Source organism: Tupaia chinensis, unplaced genomic scaffold (assembly GCF_000334495.1).
Source record: "Tupaia chinensis unplaced genomic scaffold, TupChi_1.0 Scaffold000281_1, whole genome shotgun sequence".
Lineage (NCBI taxonomy): Eukaryota > Metazoa > Chordata > Mammalia > Scandentia > Tupaiidae > Tupaia > Tupaia belangeri.
Window position 1 is genome coordinate 4,365,437 of NW_006159764.1, and position 17,424 is coordinate 4,382,860.

General features: G+C 35.6%; 1 protein-coding gene across 1 annotated transcript in view; it reads left to right on the top strand.

Moving 5' to 3' along the window:
- Positions 1-17,424, top strand: part of SI (sucrase-isomaltase) — a 99,548-nt gene that overhangs the window by 75,988 nt on the left and 6,136 nt on the right. The window contains exons 37-44 of the mRNA XM_027772543.1: positions 1,873-2,011; positions 6,836-6,969; positions 8,513-8,547; positions 8,635-8,751; positions 11,392-11,540; positions 14,280-14,364; positions 14,449-14,505; positions 15,346-15,470. Coding sequence (XP_027628344.1) covers positions 1,873-2,011; positions 6,836-6,969; positions 8,513-8,547; positions 8,635-8,751; positions 11,392-11,540; positions 14,280-14,364; positions 14,449-14,505; positions 15,346-15,470 — 841 coding nt within the window. The remainder of the gene's footprint in view (positions 1-1,872; positions 2,012-6,835; positions 6,970-8,512; positions 8,548-8,634; positions 8,752-11,391; positions 11,541-14,279; positions 14,365-14,448; positions 14,506-15,345; positions 15,471-17,424) is intronic.

The following is a 17,424-nucleotide window of genomic DNA, read 5'->3' on the forward strand; positions in this document are numbered from 1 at the left end:
GAAATAGCCAGCTAAATTTCCCACCTTATTTCCCACATACAATGTTACTGTTATGCGTTGCTATGGTCGTGCTGTTGTTATTTAGCAATCAGTCTCGGATGCAGAGAATAGGATATACTTTTCTAGTTCTCACTACCCACCCACATTCTCAGAACTTCTTGGCCTGTCTCCAGTAATATTTAACGCTGTACTGAGGAAAGAAAAATTAGGAAACATGTTTTATACAAGTGAATGGAAATCTGAATTTGTTTGAGATTGTTTGGTTTTCTTAAAAATCTTCTCAGATTTGAATATTCCAAGTAGATAAAAAAAAAATAAAATTTTTTTTACGGGGCTGGCAGGTAGCTTAGTGTATAAGGTGCTGGACTCTCACATGGCCAACTATGGTCTGAGCCCCAGACCTGGTAGCTTGAAAATCACACCAGGCATGTGTGTGTCCCAAAATGACAGGAAGAAAATAGAGGAGAAGGGATTGTGGCCTGGCCAACCCCTGGGGAGTGATTTCTCATTTTCGCTCTCTGTTTATCTTTGGTGAGCACATGTTCCCTATAGCAACAAAAACAACAAAAAAATCTTTTAGAAAGGTTTATTTATTTATTTATTTAACACTTTTATTTACCAAGGGTAAGGCCTTGGAATCTCAGCTGGCCAATCATTGCTTGAGTTTCAGACCTGGTGGCTTGAAAATCATTCTGGGCATGTGTATACACATGCCAAAATTCCAGGAGGAGAATGGAGGAGAAAGGATTGCCATGTGGCCATCTCCCACTGGGGGATGATTTTTCACTTTCCCCTCTCACTGTCTTTTTCTGGCAAGCACATATTCCCTGTGGCAAAAACCTAAAAAACAAAACAAAAAACCAAAAAAAATGTCTTACCAAAGCTGAAATAGTGTATAAGGTGCTGGACTCTCACATGGCCAACTATGGTCTGAGCCCCAGACCTGGTAGCTTGAAAATCACACCAGGCATGTGTGTGTCCCAAAATGACAGGAAGAAAATAGAGGAGAAGGGATTGTGGCCTGGCCAACCCCTGGGGAGTGATTTCTCATTTTCGCTCTCTGTTTATCTTTGGTGAGCACATGTTCCCTATAGCAACAAAAACAACAAAAAAATCTTTTAGAAAGGTTTATTTATTTATTTATTTAACACTTTTATTTACCAAGGGTAAGGCCTTGGAATCTCAGCTGGCCAATCATTGCTTGAGTTTCAGACCTGGTGGCTTGAAAATCATTCTGGGCATGTGTATACACATGCCAAAATTCCAGGAGGAGAATGGAGGAGAAAGGATTGCCATGTGGCCATCTCCCACTGGGGGATGATTTTTCACTTTCCCCTCTCACTGTCTTTTTCTGGCAAGCACATATTCCCTGTGGCAAAAACCTAAAAAACAAAACAAAAAACCCCAAAAAATGTCTTACCAAAGCTGAAAAAACACTACTAACACTTCACTCAGTTCTGACCACAGTAGGAAAGACCCAGCTCTTCAGCTTTCTCTGATGTAGGCAGAGGATGAAGTTCTGAAAGAAGATACTTTAAATCAAACGCTGGAGATTTAACATTTCCAGACTCTTAACTTTAGGGCTTTGTTTTAGAAAATGAATTTAAAAATTCAATCAATATTTTCCATCTAAATGCTTAATCAATAGTTGACATTTAGCATTGTACTTATCGTTCAGGATTTTATTAGTTTATGTACTTTAGTTCAGTTGTGGACCAGGTTTCTCTTGTATCATTTTCATGAACAAAGTGTACAAATGCCTAAAATGAAAATAATATATTTTTTTAAAAAAATATACAGGTATGAGTTACACACTTAAATATAGGGCATTTTATAACATATTCATTTTTTCTTTTTCGTTGATCCTCCCAGAGCTCACGAAAAGAACGGATGGGTTACATTTCCGAACTATGTGCATGGAAACTGAGCAGATTCTCAGTGATGGGTCATCAGTTTTGCATTACGACGTTCACAATCTTTATGGGTGGTCACAGATAAAACCCACTTATGAGTAAGCAAAGTTCACATTATCTTCTCTGATTTTTATCCTTTAGATCTTAAAATTAGTGATCCTTAATTTGAGTCTGACTGATCCTTTCTGATAGTCCTTTCCATCTCAATTGTTCTCTGTAACTTACTCTTCCATAGCTCTTAGGAAACTCATTTCTGTATATCTATTGATCTGTTTATCTACTTACCCAGGTATCTATCTGTATACACATAGGCATGTATATAAGTATGTATGTATCTTTCTATACAGGTTCTTATTTTTGTTCACTTTTATCTTAATCCAAAAAAAAATACTTACACCAATTTAACTATTTAACCCTATTTTTTCAGTCCTGTACCCAGCATAATGCCTGGAAAATAGTAGGTCCTGAATGAATAAAGTTGAATGAATAAGTAAAATATAATTTGATGTCATTGAATAAGCTATTATAGCTTGGATAAATAAATTCTTTCAATTCATTATTAGCCATTACCTTGTTCCCAGTAAATTTAACAGGAATTTTCTTCTAACATACAAGTAAGAAGTTTTAAGTTAATGAATACAATATTATTTCTAGTTTCAAAAGATGTTTTACTATATCATCTTATGTCTGCTTAATGCATTTTTAGTTTCTTGAAACTAAAAATTTTAAGATATTCATTTACTAAAATTTTTTTGAACTACTATTTTATATCCATCACTGTTCTTAATGTAAGAAAGAAAAGGAAGAGTAAAACGAAGCACTGAATCTCAGGATCTTCAAGGTCTCTCGGAAGAAGCTCTACATTAAGTAAATCAGTGATAACACTTGCATAATAAGCTGTAACATGGAAATGATTTAATATCATTGATAGCAAACTTCTTTATCTGCTCTTTTCAGAATATATATTCTAAATGTATTTATTTTTAAAGTTTATTTACTTCTTTTTCCCTAAGTAAGAGAGAGAGGGAGTAGCAGACATAGACAGAAAAAGAGACAGAGAGATAGGGACCCCCAACAGATCTTCACATTCTGATCTATTGTCCACTTCAGTCAGCCCCAGATCATGGGAACATGTTGGCCTGGCCTATGTTCAGGGGAATATTCAAATATGAATATAGAACCTTCCCTTATGGGTCACTCTCTCTATTTACCACTGCACCTTGTCTATCCACATAAATTTATTAGTTGGTTTACATTTCTCTCTCTTTTTAAAAGGACATGAATGAGCCATCAAGCTTTGTGAATGGAACAACTAGTAATCAATGCAGAAATAGCCAGCTAAATTTCCCACCTTATTTCCCAGGTACAATGTTACTGTTATGCGTTGCTATGGTCGTGCTGTTGTTATTTAGCAATCAGTCTCGGATGCAGAGAATAGGATATACTTTTCTAGTTCTCACTACCCACCCACATTCTCAGAACTTCTTGGCCTGTCTCCAGTAATATTTAACGCTGTACTGAGGAAAGAAAAATTAGGAAACATGTTTTATACAAGTGAATGGAAATCTGAATTTGTTTGAGATTGTTTGGTTTTCTTAAAAATCTTCTCAGATTTGAATATTCCAAGTAGATAAAAAAAAAATAAAATTTTTTTTACGGGCTGGCAGGTAGCTTAGTGTATAAGGTGCTGGACTCTCACATGGCCAACTATGGTCTGAGCCCCAGACCTGGTAGCTTGAAAATCACACCAGGCATGTGTGTGTCCCAAAATGACAGGAAGAAAATAGAGGAGAAGGGATTGTGGCCTGGCCAACCCCTGGGGAGTGATTTCTCATTTTCGCTCTCTGTTTATCTTTGGTGAGCACATGTTCCCTATAGCAACAAAAACAACAAAAAAATCTTTTAGAAAGGTTTATTTATTTATTTATTTAACACTTTTATTTACCAAGGGTAAGGCCTTGGAATCTCAGCTGGCCAATCATTGCTTGAGTTTCAGACCTGGTGGCTTGAAAATCATTCTGGGCATGTGTATACACATGCCAAAATTCCAGGAGGAGAATGGAGGAGAAAGGATTGCCATGTGGCCATCTCCCACTGGGGGATGATTTTTCACTTTCCCCTCTCACTGTCTTTTTCTGGCAAGCACATATTCCCTGTGGCAAAAACCTAAAAAACAAAACAAAAAACCAAAAAAAATGTCTTACCAAAGCTGAAAAAACACTACTAACACTTCACTCAGTTCTGACCACAGTAGGAAAGACCCAGCTCTTCAGCTTTCTCTGATGTAGGCAGAGGATGAAGTTCTGAAAGAAGATACTTTAAATCAAACGCTGGAGATTTAACATTTCCAGACTCTTAACTTTAGGGCTTTGTTTTAGTAAATGAATTTAAAAATTCAATCAATATTTTCCATCTAAATGCTTAATCAATAGTTGACATTTAGCATTGTACTTATCGTTCAGGATTTTATTAGTTTATGTACTTTAGTTCAGTTGTGGACCAGGTTTCTCTTGTATCATTTTCATGAACAAAGTGTACAAATGCCTAAAATGAAAATAATATATTTTTAAAAAAGAATATACAGGTATGAGTTACACACTTAAATATAGGGCATTTTATAACATATTCATTTTTTCTTTTTTGTTGATCCTCCCAGAGCTCACAAAAAGAACGGATGGGTTACATTTCCGAACTATGTGCATGGAAACTGAGCAGATTCTCAGTGATGGGTCATCAGTTTTGCATTACGACGTTCACAATCTTTATGGGTGGTCACAGATAAAACCCACTTATGAGTAAGCAAAGTTCACATTATCTTCTCTGATTTTTATCCTTTAGATCTTAAAATTAGTGATCCTTAATTTGAGTCTGACTGATCCTCTCTGATAGTCCTTTCCATCTCAATTGTTCTCTGTAACTTACTCTTCCATAGCTCTTAGGAAACTCATTTCTGTATATCTATTGATCTGTTTATCTACCTACCCAGGTATCTATCTGTATACACATAGGCATGTATATAAGTATGTATGTATCTTTCTATACAGGTTCTTATTTTTGTTCACTTTTATCTTAATCCCCAAAAAAATACTTACACCAATTTAACTATTTAACCCTATTTTTTCAGTCCTGTACCCAGCATAATGCCTGGAAAATAGTAGGTCCTGAATGAATAAAGTTGAATGAATAAGTAAAATATAATTTGATGTCATTGAATAAGCTATTATAGCTTGGATAAATAAATTCTTTCAATTCATTATTAGCCATTACCTTGTTCCCAGTAAATTTAACAGGAATTTTCTTCTAACATACAAGTAAGAAGTTTTAAGTTAATGAATACAATATTATTTCTAGTTTCAAAAGATGTTTTACTATATCATCTTATGTCTGCTTAATGCATTTTTAGTTTCTTGAAACTAAAAATTTTAAGATATTCATTTACTAAATTTTAAGATATTCATTTACTAAGATATTCATTTTAAGATATTCATTTACTAAAAATTTTAAGATATTCATTTACTAAAATTTTTTTGAACTACTATTTTATATCCATCACTGTTCTTAATGTAAGAAAGAAAAGGAAGAGTAAAACGAAGCACTGAATCTCAGGATCTTCAAGGTCTCTCGGAAGAAGCTCTACATTAAGTAAATCAGTGATAACACTTGCATAATAAGCTGTAACATGGAAATGATTTAATATCATTGATAGCAAACTATTAGTAACTTAGTGATTCACCTAATTAAGTACTTGAGGTATCTTCTCCTGAGATATTTCTATAGTTCTGATTAATATAAAATTATTTTGAGTGATATAAAAATCACCTTCTTATTTCCAATAATATCATGGTGAAATATTTTTCTATCTTTATCATCTTATGACCTCAGTTTAAATTAGTAAGAAAGAGAGACAGAAATACAGAGGGCAGAAAACAAAAGAGGTAAAAAGATTAAAAGATTCAGGTAATATGAAATAATTCAGTGTTCCATTATTCTCTAAACTATATACATACATATATTTATTTATTTATTTGCCACAGGGCACCTGCATTTGCCAAAGAAAGACCAAGAGAGAGGGAAAGTGAGAAATCACCTCCATGTGGGGATGATCAAGCTCCCCCCCCCCTTCTCCTCCATTTTCTTTCTGGAATTTTGAACATGCACATACACATGCCTGGCATTGAGTTTCAAGTTGCCAAGTCCAGGACTCAAACTGTGGTTGGCCATGTGAGAGTCCAGTCCTTTAATCACTATGCCATCTGCTGGCCCCAAAACTATATTATGTTTTTAAGTGCCTAAGTGATTAAAGTCACTCTCTAAAGACATGAGCAAAGAGATAAAATTTGACCTTACCTGTATAATTCATCCACTTGATGAGATCTGAATAGGAATAGGTTTAATACTTGAAACAGGGCAGCTGTTTCTAGCTTTAAGAACCAAGAAATCCTTGCTCTCATTAAATTTCCTGTAAAACAGAGAGTGCTATCGCAGGGATTCCCTGCTGAGTAATATTTACATCTAATGTTGAAAGTTATAATCGAGAAGGGTTGGGATCATGAATAGTTAAGGCCTAGACCTTAATTAAAAAATAACATATTTTAGTAGACTAAGCATTTAATTTGATTAATTAGTTGATTGGATGCCATTAATAGTTACTTGACTAAGCTTGTATCCATTGACCAAATATGTAAAGGTCAATTCATATCTGCATGTCACTCTGGTAAATATTGGAAGGAAAGAAAGATGTCTTTTATTTCTGGGAGGGTTTTGCAGTATGACAAGAGAAGATTTATATGTAAAGAGTAAGTTGTATGAGTCAACATAAACACCATCAATCAGTTTATTTTTCCCACAAAGTGACTATAAATAGAAGTATTTGAAGAAAATATGCCATGTGAAAACTCAAAATAATCCTTGATCTCTCTCAGTGCATTGCAGAAGACAACTGGCAAACGAGGGATTGTTATTTCTCGTTCTACGTATCCTACGGGTGGACGTTGGGGAGGACACTGGCTTGGAGACAATTATGCAAACTGGAACAATTTGGACAAATCTATTATTGGTATGTGAGAGTCTCCATCTTTGTTAGTATTATTGTTTGCATTTTCTATTAGGTATTCACTTTTGCTGATGATAGTTCATGTACTTTATAAATCCTCAGAATTATATTTTTGAATCATTTGTTATGACTCATCATCTCATGAAAAGACCATGAGCCAAGAAGCATGATCTTGGATATTGTATAGAAAGTATTGATTTGTAACTAGTTTAGTTTCTTCAGTTTGGCTTCAGTTTCCTAGTTGAAAATGGCAGGAACTAGGAAAGAGAAGATCTAGATTTCAAAATAGGAATGGGCAAAAATTCTGCATTCTAGGGAATAAGAATCTTTGCTAGATGCTGTGTAATGTCTCCTTTTACTATAAATAAAGACTTCCAGTTCGTCTGGGCAACACAAGTTGCTTGGGCTACCTAGGATTAGGCTGCCTGTGTCCATTTCTACTCTGTATCTTTGTCTCATTCTTTCCAGTTCCCAGGTCCTGGCAAGATGGAGGGCTTTCTCTTTCTCGTCCTCTTTCCCTTCCTCACCAGTAGCCCCCTGATCATGATTCAGCCAGACCCAAGCCCTGGGGCAGACACCGACAAGATGCTAGAGAATGAAATGTCTCAAATCAAATTTTGAAATTTTTCTGATAATAGTTAGATAATTGATTAATAAGACATCATCATTTTAATGGGAAAATATATACGTTTCTGCTTCATGTTTATTCTTTAAAAATCTTTACTGGATTAGCTGATGGTATGAGGTTAAGGTAGCTGGACTGTACTCGGCTGACTGTTTGGTTTGAGTCCTGGATCTTGTAGCTTGAGAAACATACCTGGCACATGTGCATGCATGCCTAAAATCCCAAGAGGAGGATGGAGGAGAAGGGATTGTGGTATGGATGATACCCCTAGGGCAGGATTTCTCAATTTTTCTATCTCTCTCTCTCTCCTCTCTCTTTCTGGTAAGTGCACATGTCCTATGGTGAAACTAAAAGAAAATAATTATAATGCAACAAAAATTTTAAAAAAGTCTTCAATATTGATAAAATATTGTTTTTCAAAGAAAACAATTACTAGTCAGAAATCTCTTCTTCTAAAAGAAGAGCTAGGAAATCTCCCAAATGCATTCTATTTTACTAAAGTGATCATTCCTCAGAGGAACTTATTGAATGAGGATAATATAGTTTGTTTCAAATTATAATACCTATGGTTAAATAACTGCAGAAGCAACCTCTTTATTTTCAAAATAAACTGGGAAAACCACTGTCACTTTCTTTTCACACTATTGTGTGTTCATAAAAGATTTCTGCTCTAAATATGTCAGCTTGCAAGTGTTAAGGAAGTTCATAATGCCTTATTTTTATTAACATCATTAACTATAAAGTTAAAATGTCTCAGTATTATGAGAAGTGTTGGAAAAGTATGTTAATAATCTAAAAATATTTTATTACATTGGAGATTTATATATGAACTAGGTCATGTTCACAAATAGAAATAAAAACAAATATTAAAATATGTAAAACAGTAGATTTCTAAGTTTTTTTTTCTTTCTAATTTTTAAGGTATGATGGAATTTAGTCTCTTTGGAATATCATATGTAAGTAACCTTATTCTTTTGTTTTTAAACTTGTAAATATTAAGAGACAAGCTATTGAAAATTAATTTATTATCTAATATATTTTAGACTGGAGCAGACATCTGTGGTTTCTTCAACAATTCAGAGTATCAACTGTGTACCCGCTGGATGCAACTTGGAGCATTTTACCCTTACTCAAGAAATCACAACATTGCCAATACCAGAGTGAGTAATTAATGAATTTAGTTTCAGTTGTTTCCCTCAAGCAACCTTAGGAGTGTTTCAATGATGGGACCAGCAGTTAGTGTAATGGCTATGTCGCTGAACTCCCAGGTAGCTGACCGCGGTTTGAGTCCTGGACCCAGTGGCTTGGCTTAAACTCACGCCGGGGGCGTGTGTGTGTGTGCCCAAGATCCCGAGGGGAGAATGGAGGAGAAGGAATTGTGGCATGGCCATCCCCACTGGGGGGTGATTTCTTGCTATCTCTCTGCCCTATAGCAAAAAAAAAAAAAAAGTGTTTCAATGATGCATCCTACCTGACTGGTTTGCAGATGAATGTTTTGAAATCCTTCTTATTTAGAGGCCATCTGAATTCATCACTTAGAATTTTCTGACTTTGGCTACACTTAATCATATGTGAGAACACACAGCTTAGTACATACTTCATGCTGTTCCATAAAACTTTGGAGGAGACAGGAAAAAACAAATCTGCGTCTTTAGCTTCCAAACTATGACAGAAAAATAAAGAAATCAGCTTTGAACTAGTTAATGGAAAGCAAAAGTCATTAGTATCAGTGAATGACATAAGTAGAATTGGAGGACAAATGTTGATGTGGTGGTTAAGGCAGTTGGATCTCACATGACCAATGACGCAGTTGGAAGCCCAAATCTTACAACTTGAAAAACATGCTAGGCCTGTGTATATATGTGTGTGTGAGTGCACGTGTGTGCGCGTGTGTGCCCAGAGTACCAAGAGAAGAATGAAGAAGGGGTTGTGCATGGTCACCCCCCTAGGAAGGTGCTTTCTCACTTTCTCTCCTTGCCAAGTGGATTGAAAATTTTCAACTTTGAAGATCTTGAAAAAGCTCACCACTAAAGTTATGTGATAGTCCTTTTTATTCCCCTGGGAGTAATTAAAATATAAAATACTAATCATTTTTCTTGTCTACCTTTTAATATGTGAAGCAACACTTTTTTATAGGCTTCTAATCCTCTACTTTCAAAAAAAATTTTGAGAGGTTTTTGCTATAGGGTGTGTGTGCTCCCCAGAAAGACAGAGAGAGACAGAGAGACAGAAAGTGAGAAATCACCCCCCAAGGGGGTTGGCCACATCGCAATCCCTTCTCCTCCATTCTCCTGTCAGGATCTTGGGCACACACGCACATACACACATGTGCCTGGCGTGAGTTTAAGCCACTGGGTCCAGGACTCGAACTGTGGTCAACTACATTGGAGTCCAGTGACATAGCCATTACACCAAGTGCTGGTCTCCCTCTACTCTCAACTTTTATCTTTTATTTGGAGTGTGAATTCCATAGCAGACTCATATATTATATATATACACATACACACACGCATATATATATATATATAGATAGATAGATAGATAGATAGATAGATAGATATATTTATTGCATTCAACATTAAATCCTCTAGCATTCAACATTAAATCCTCTTTTCTTCTTTTCTATCTGTATAACTAATATTTTAGAATCATAATGTATTCATTTATCATAAGGACTTACAATGTACAGAGTTGTTATACATGTGTCAATTTCTTTCATTCCACTTTTGTATATCACATCATTTTGTTTCCCTTAAATTTCTCACTCCAATTTTGAGGATCATCATAGTTGACAATATCTTTGTCATCTATTAAAATGCAAAGTACTGGGGAACCTGCAGATGGCAAAATGGTTATGTGGCTGGATTCCCATGCAGAAGATTGCAGTTCAAGTCCTAGACACAGCAGCCTAAACCTCACTCTGAATGAGTGTGCTTGCATGCCCAAGATTCTGAAAGGAGAATAAAGAAGGAATTGTACATGGCTCTTCCCCCTGGGAGATGACTTCTTGCTATCTGTTTCACCTCTCTGTATCTCTCTCCAGTGAATGCACAAGCCCTATAGAAAATATCTCTATCAAAAAATAGTGAAGTTCCTTTTGTATATGTTTACCTAAATTAAATCAAGTTGCTCTCCTAACTTGCAAATTTCTTATTAAAATATTAAAATGATGTCTTCTCCATTATACAAGGCAGAATATCATTGCATAAGATTTTAGTGAGGAAAATACACAGCGTGTGAAAGTGAAGTAATATTACGTCTTACTTGAGCCAGCAGATGGCATGGTGGTTAAGGTGCTGGACTCCCATATGTCCACCACAGTTCAAGTCCTGGACCTGGCAGCTTGTTTTCTCAATTTCCCTTTCTGGTGAATTAATAATAAAAATAATAAACAATTCCTTTTTTTGAGAGAGAGAGATTTTTGCTAAAGCCCACATGTGCTCACTGGAGAGACAGAGAGACAGAAAGTGAGAAATCCCCCCCAAGGGAGGATGGTCACAATACAATCCCTTCTCCTCCACAATGCAATCCCTTCTCCTGGGATTTTGGGCACACACGCGTGCACACATACACACACACGGCTTGTGTGAGTTTCAAGCTACCGGGTCTGGGACTCAGTACTACATCATCATGGACGATGATGCAGGAGTCCAGCACCTTAACCATTACACCATCTGCTGGGCCCAGCAATTCTTTAAAATCAATAACATGGTTGACTTTTTTCCCTCCAAATATGTATTTAAATATTATAATTTAAATAAGGACAAACACCAATAGCTATATCATTTTGTTTGTTTCAGAGACAAGATCCTGCATCCTGGAATGAAACTTTTGCTAACATGTCGAGGAATATTCTAAATATTAGATACACTTTATTGCCATATTTCTATACGCAAATGCATGAAGTTCATGCTCATGGTGGCACTGTTATCCGACCACTTTTGCACGAGTAAGTACAAAGTTTGTTTTCCCCTGTTATATAGCTTTCATTTAATTGACTCAATATTCACAGTGCTATATAAAACATTTTAGATAGAAAATTTTTTATGGCTTTTAGCACACAGTTTGAGCTAATAAAACTGTTACATTAATAAATCTACTAATTAATAGACTAATCTATGCTATTAAAATGACACATTAATCATTATTAAAAAGTAATCATTTTTTAGGAAGAAATATTGTACACCAAGTGTTGCTTAAGATGCTTCTTATACATAATCATATTAAATATTTTCAGAAATTTTGGAGATAAATAATACTGTCTCTCATGATTTAATGGAGTTTACTGTAGTTAAGTAAATTATGTTCAACTAAATTTTATTACATTACTTCAAAAGGTCATTGAAAATGAAATTAAGGTATGAGTTTATTTTGGTGCAATTAAATTCTGATGCGACCACCAAGTGGCATGATTGTTAAGGTGCTGGGTCTCACATAGTTGACTCTGCACTTCAAGTCCTAGACCTGGAAGATGGAAAAATACGCTAGGCACATGTGTATGTGTGCTCAGAGATCCCAGGAGGAGAATGGAGGAAAAGGGATTGGGGCATGACTATCCTCCTGTGGGATACTTTCTCACTTTTCATCTCTCTGTCTCTCTGTCTAGCAAGCACATGTGCCCTATGGCAAAAATACAAAAAAATTAAGAAGAATAATTCTGATTCATACTGTTTTTATGTTACATTTTCCATGAATTTTTGAAGACCGTTTCTATAGATATTGACTGTAGAATGCCATCCTCCTTCCTTAGGTGCGCTAGGAAAGTATGATAGAACAGTTCTAAAATTCTCCTTAGAAATTTGTTTTGGCTTCGCCTCTTGAAGCTTCAACTGATATAAAAAAGAACTTTGCAAGTTTCATTCTGTGGAGCAAAATTGCAAAGATTTTAGCCCATTTTGTTTTGAAGGCCAAAGCAGATGTTTTATGTTGGATGTTACAAGAAACAAAACACACGAACAACAAAACCTTAAAATAGTAATGCTGAGCTTATCTCTAGTGTACCCTGCATTATTAATAGAGGAGAACTTTATGGAAGCGACTTGTTAGATTTCATTCTTTATAAACCAATAGAATAATGACACATATCTACCCAAATTAAAAAAAAATGGCATCAAAGTAAAATTACCAAAACAACAAGTTGATCAATATGATTTATCTTTTGATAAAAAGATAATAGATATCCAGTTCTCTAAAAACAAACAAACAATTATCTTAGATTTTAAATTATGTTCTAGTTGCTTTTAATTTATCTCCCCATAATTTTTGTTGTATTTCTGGTAACATTTATTAATCTCCTTTGTATTCTATTGATGGACTTTCCCTTTTGTCTTACTCCTTTTAACATCCTAGAGTAGTTGTTGTATTAGCTACGGACTGAGTCCCCAACCAAAAACATGATGAACTATTCAGACTCTTATTGAGAATACCAGAAAGTTCACTCTCACAGGAAGGGAGAAGTACAATTAAGCATTAATCTCATTTTTTATTTAAGCAAAATAAAACAAGCACAAAAGTAAATTACAAAAGAAAAAAAATGGTGTTGGTGGCATGATGTAACCATTGTGCTGGATCCCACATAGTTGACACCAATTCGAGTCTCTGAACTAGCAGATTGAAATACATGCCAGGTACGTGTGTGGGTGTGTGTGCCCAAAATCCCTAGAAGAAATGGAGGAAAAGGGATTGCAGTGTGGTCATCCCTGTTGAGGGGGTGACTTTTCAATTTTTCTCTCTCTCTGTCTCTCCAGTGAATGCAAAAGCCCTATGGCAAAAAATAAATTAATTAATTAAATTGTATGAATAAAAAACTTTTCTCTTTCATTTCAATTAGAGAGTAAATGTGAACATCTACTAGTAGCTATTCTCAAACTATAAAAAATGTCTTATGCTATTTCTAGCAGGTTATTACTTAAATTCAGAGGTATATTAACATAAAAGGATCTTTTTTTAAATTCTTTTTTATTTAATTTTATTTATTTATTTTAATTTGAGCAGAGAGGAACAGAATGAGAAACAGACAGAGAGAGAGAGAGAGAGAGAGAGAGAGAGAGAAAGTGAGAAAGCAAACCACCAGGTCTGGGACTTCAGGCATTTTGAGCTAAAAAATTGTTCCATTAATAACTCTACTAATTAATAGACTAATTACCACAGTCAGCCATGTGGGAGTCCAGTGCCCTTAACCACCACTCCATCTGCTGGCCCCAACACAGAGAAGAATCTTTAAGGACATGTAAATTCACTGTTCTCAGAGTTCTACATTAAGTAGGATAAACTCTTTTTGAATGTTCTCAGTTAAGATTCTTATAGCACATAGCTCACAGTGCTCTTCCAAGGTATTTATATTTTTTGTTTCTAGTTTTAATACCATATAATAGGCAAAATTAGTGTTCATTCTTCTAGCAATTCTCATCCAGGTGATTTATTATTCAGTTGGTCTTACACGTCCATCACAGTTCATTGCATTTTCTCTGGAATTGCAATCATAGGCTAGATTTACCTATGAAGTATTATATTCCTATGAACTGCATTTCAAATGATAGAGCTCTGTTTGATATTTTTATAGTGCGGTTTTCATTTTAATACACAAAAGTCCATATTGCAAAATGTAATTTGAGTAATTACTTTGTAATATTCAGAAAGAGATAAAGTTCTTTGACTTAACCTAATAATGTGCAATGATTTTGTCAAGGTTCTTTGATGAAAGGCCAACCTGGGATATATTCAAGCAGTTCTTATGGGGTCCAGCATTTATGGTTACACCTGTCCTAGAACCTGTAAGTCCTACTATATATTTTTGTCCACAAAAGCATTTTTTCTTTGATTGATAGGTTTTTCATGACTGTATCTTTACATTCTAGAATGTTGAGACTGTGGAAGGCTATGTTCCCAATGCTCGATGGTTTGACTACCATACAGTAAGTATTTAAGGAATCCTGGGTAACTGACTAAATGGAAATAAGCCCAGTTTCATCCTAGCCTGTTCATTAATGATGCATTTGTTTTACTTTCCACTCAAGGAGCCTAAGCTATGTCTTGCTAATTGTAGCCGAATCAAGTTAACACACAGTGCGCGTGAAATTATTCCGCTGTAATTTGTTACTTAGTTACTGATTTTTGTTGGCAAATATGCATGGAAAACATACATTACATACAAAAGGGTCACCTTGCTTTGTTGGGTATGCAAAATGATCATTAAAGGTAATGTCATCTTTCCAAATATAACATATATGGCAAGTCCAGAATAAATATTGTGACTTTTCAAAAATTTGCATATTTTCTCCAAAAAAAGAAGCGGCTGTAAATTACTTTAAAAGTTATCATAAACACTTATATTTAACTAGGAACTAAGACTGTGCTTTTTAAAAAAATTATTTTATTTTATTTATTCATTTATGTATTTTAATTTTACCAGAGAGAGAGAGAGAGAGAGAGATAAAGTGAGAGAGCAAGCTGCCAGGTCCAGGACTTGAACCGTGGTTAGCCATGTGGGAGTGTCCAGCACCTTAACCACCACGCCACCTGCTGGTCCCCAAGACTGTGCTTTTTAAAGATCAAGTTTATTGTGCATATTTCAGGTATGCCACATGTTATGGGACACATACAAATAACAGTTACTACAGTCAACATTTATTTATTGAGGAAATGTTTTCATTACTTTTTAAATTGAAAACTGTACTAACTCATTTTATAACTATGCCTCCCTCAGTACCAATGTTTCTGATGAATGTGCTTCACTCCATCTCTCTCATTGACAGCGCCAAGATATTGGCATCAGGGGACAATCTCACTTGTTTGATGCTCCGTATGACACAATAAACCTACACGTCCGTGGTGGTCACATCCTACCATGTCAAGAGCCTGCTCAAAACACCTTTTACAGGTAAGTTCAGATTACAGAGTCCAGATTAGTTTGGATATACATCACGATAATATTGTCAGCAACTAAGAAGGGTTTGCGATTTTACCCCAGTTGTAAACTGATGACTTAGCCTGGCTCAGCATCATGGACGTCAGGTCAAAGAAACAGGTCTTGATTATTCATGGTGTGGTGGAACTCATATTAGCATCAGCTTTTTCTTGTCCCCTAGTTTCCATGGGGTTGACATGCTGCGTATGTAAGGCTTTGTGTCACAGCTGAGGAACGCCAAGTCTAGGGAAGTACGATCTTTAATAGGGCAGCCAGTAAACCTATCCATAATCTTTGCTTCAAAGGGAGAGATTATTTTTATTACACTGGAGAGTAAAATAATAATAATAGATATTATTATTTCCTAAAAGTCACATCGTGCCTTTCAATGACATTCCCTTTTACGATATCCTTAAAAAGATAGCTTAGAAAAAAAAATATAAAAGATAGCTTAGGGGCTGGCAAGTGGTGTGTTGTTTAAGGCACTAGAGTTCTGTATGACTGACTGAGTTCAAGTCCTGTACCTGGTAGTTTGCTTTCTAACTTTACCCGCCCCCTCTCTATGGGTAAAAATAAGAATAATAAATATAATTAAATAAAATTTTCTTTTAAAAAAAGAAAAGACAGTTCAGAAGAAAATTTGTCAGTGCCTCTACATGTATGATATGCAAAATGCAAGAGATGCATCGAAAATTGTGTTCTCCCAGAATCCCCTCTTAATGTAAGAAAACTTTCTAGATCAACATATAAACTTAAACTTTATTATTTGTATAATTTGCTAGAGGGCATTTACACTTGCTGGAGAGAAGAGAGAGGCAGGGAAATTGAGAAAGCACCCATCCATGGGGGATGGTCATCCACAATTCCCTCTTCTCTTTTTGAGATTTTGGGGCATGCATGCACATATGTCAGGCACCTTTTTCAAGCTTGTGGGTTCATGGCCTCGAACCACACAAAAGTCATCATGATTTTCCCCCTATGATAAGGTTTTAATTACTTAATGAAAAAGACTCTCAAAATAAATATTTTCAAAAATACTCAATTTGTTAGAGTAGTTTTGGCTTCACAGCAAAATGAAAAGGAAGTTCCAGAAATTTCCCATATGCCCCCATATGTCACATCCCTCGTTAGTAATATCTTCCACCACAGTGGTACATTGATACAACTGACAAACCTTCACTGACATATTAACACACGAAATCTGTAGTTTACATTAGGACTCACTGTCAGTTTTGTACATTCTTTAGATTTGGGCCAAAATATAATGACATGTCTTCACAATTGGAGGACCGTGCAGAGCAGTTTTCCTTGCTTAAACATCCTCCGTATTCTGCCTCTTCTGTACTCCAACCCATGGCGACCTCTGATCTTTTCACTGTCTCCGTCATGTTGCCTTTTCCAAAATGTCATATCATTGAAATAATACAGTATGCAAACTTTTCAAATTTGCTTCCGTCATTTAGTAACAGGCATTAACGTTCCTCCAGGTCTTTTTTTACGGCTTCATATCCCCTTCATTTTTAACACTGAATAATACCCTACTTGATGTACATTTTTATAAGCTTTAAGTCCGTGTCGCTCAGAGAACTTCTCTTACTTTTCCATCTCTTTTCTGTTTCCCTTTCTCTGCCTTCCCCTGTCTTTCCCGTGATGTATTTCCACACTCATTATAGTCCATGAAAATTTAGATAGGCATTGAAAAATCACCACCTCATTCAGTTACTAAGTTCCCTGCTGTCAACAGAGGATTCAGAGGTGTTTCTTTGTGGCTTTGTCCCTTAGTAAGATGAATATACGGGCCAGTCCTTAAGTCACTGCTACAAGCTATTTCTTGCTCATTCCAAAACATAAAAGAGAGCTCGCAAATGAATAGACTCCCACACCCCCCCCCCCCCCACCGGGCAAAACCCTTAACCTTTCTAGGACT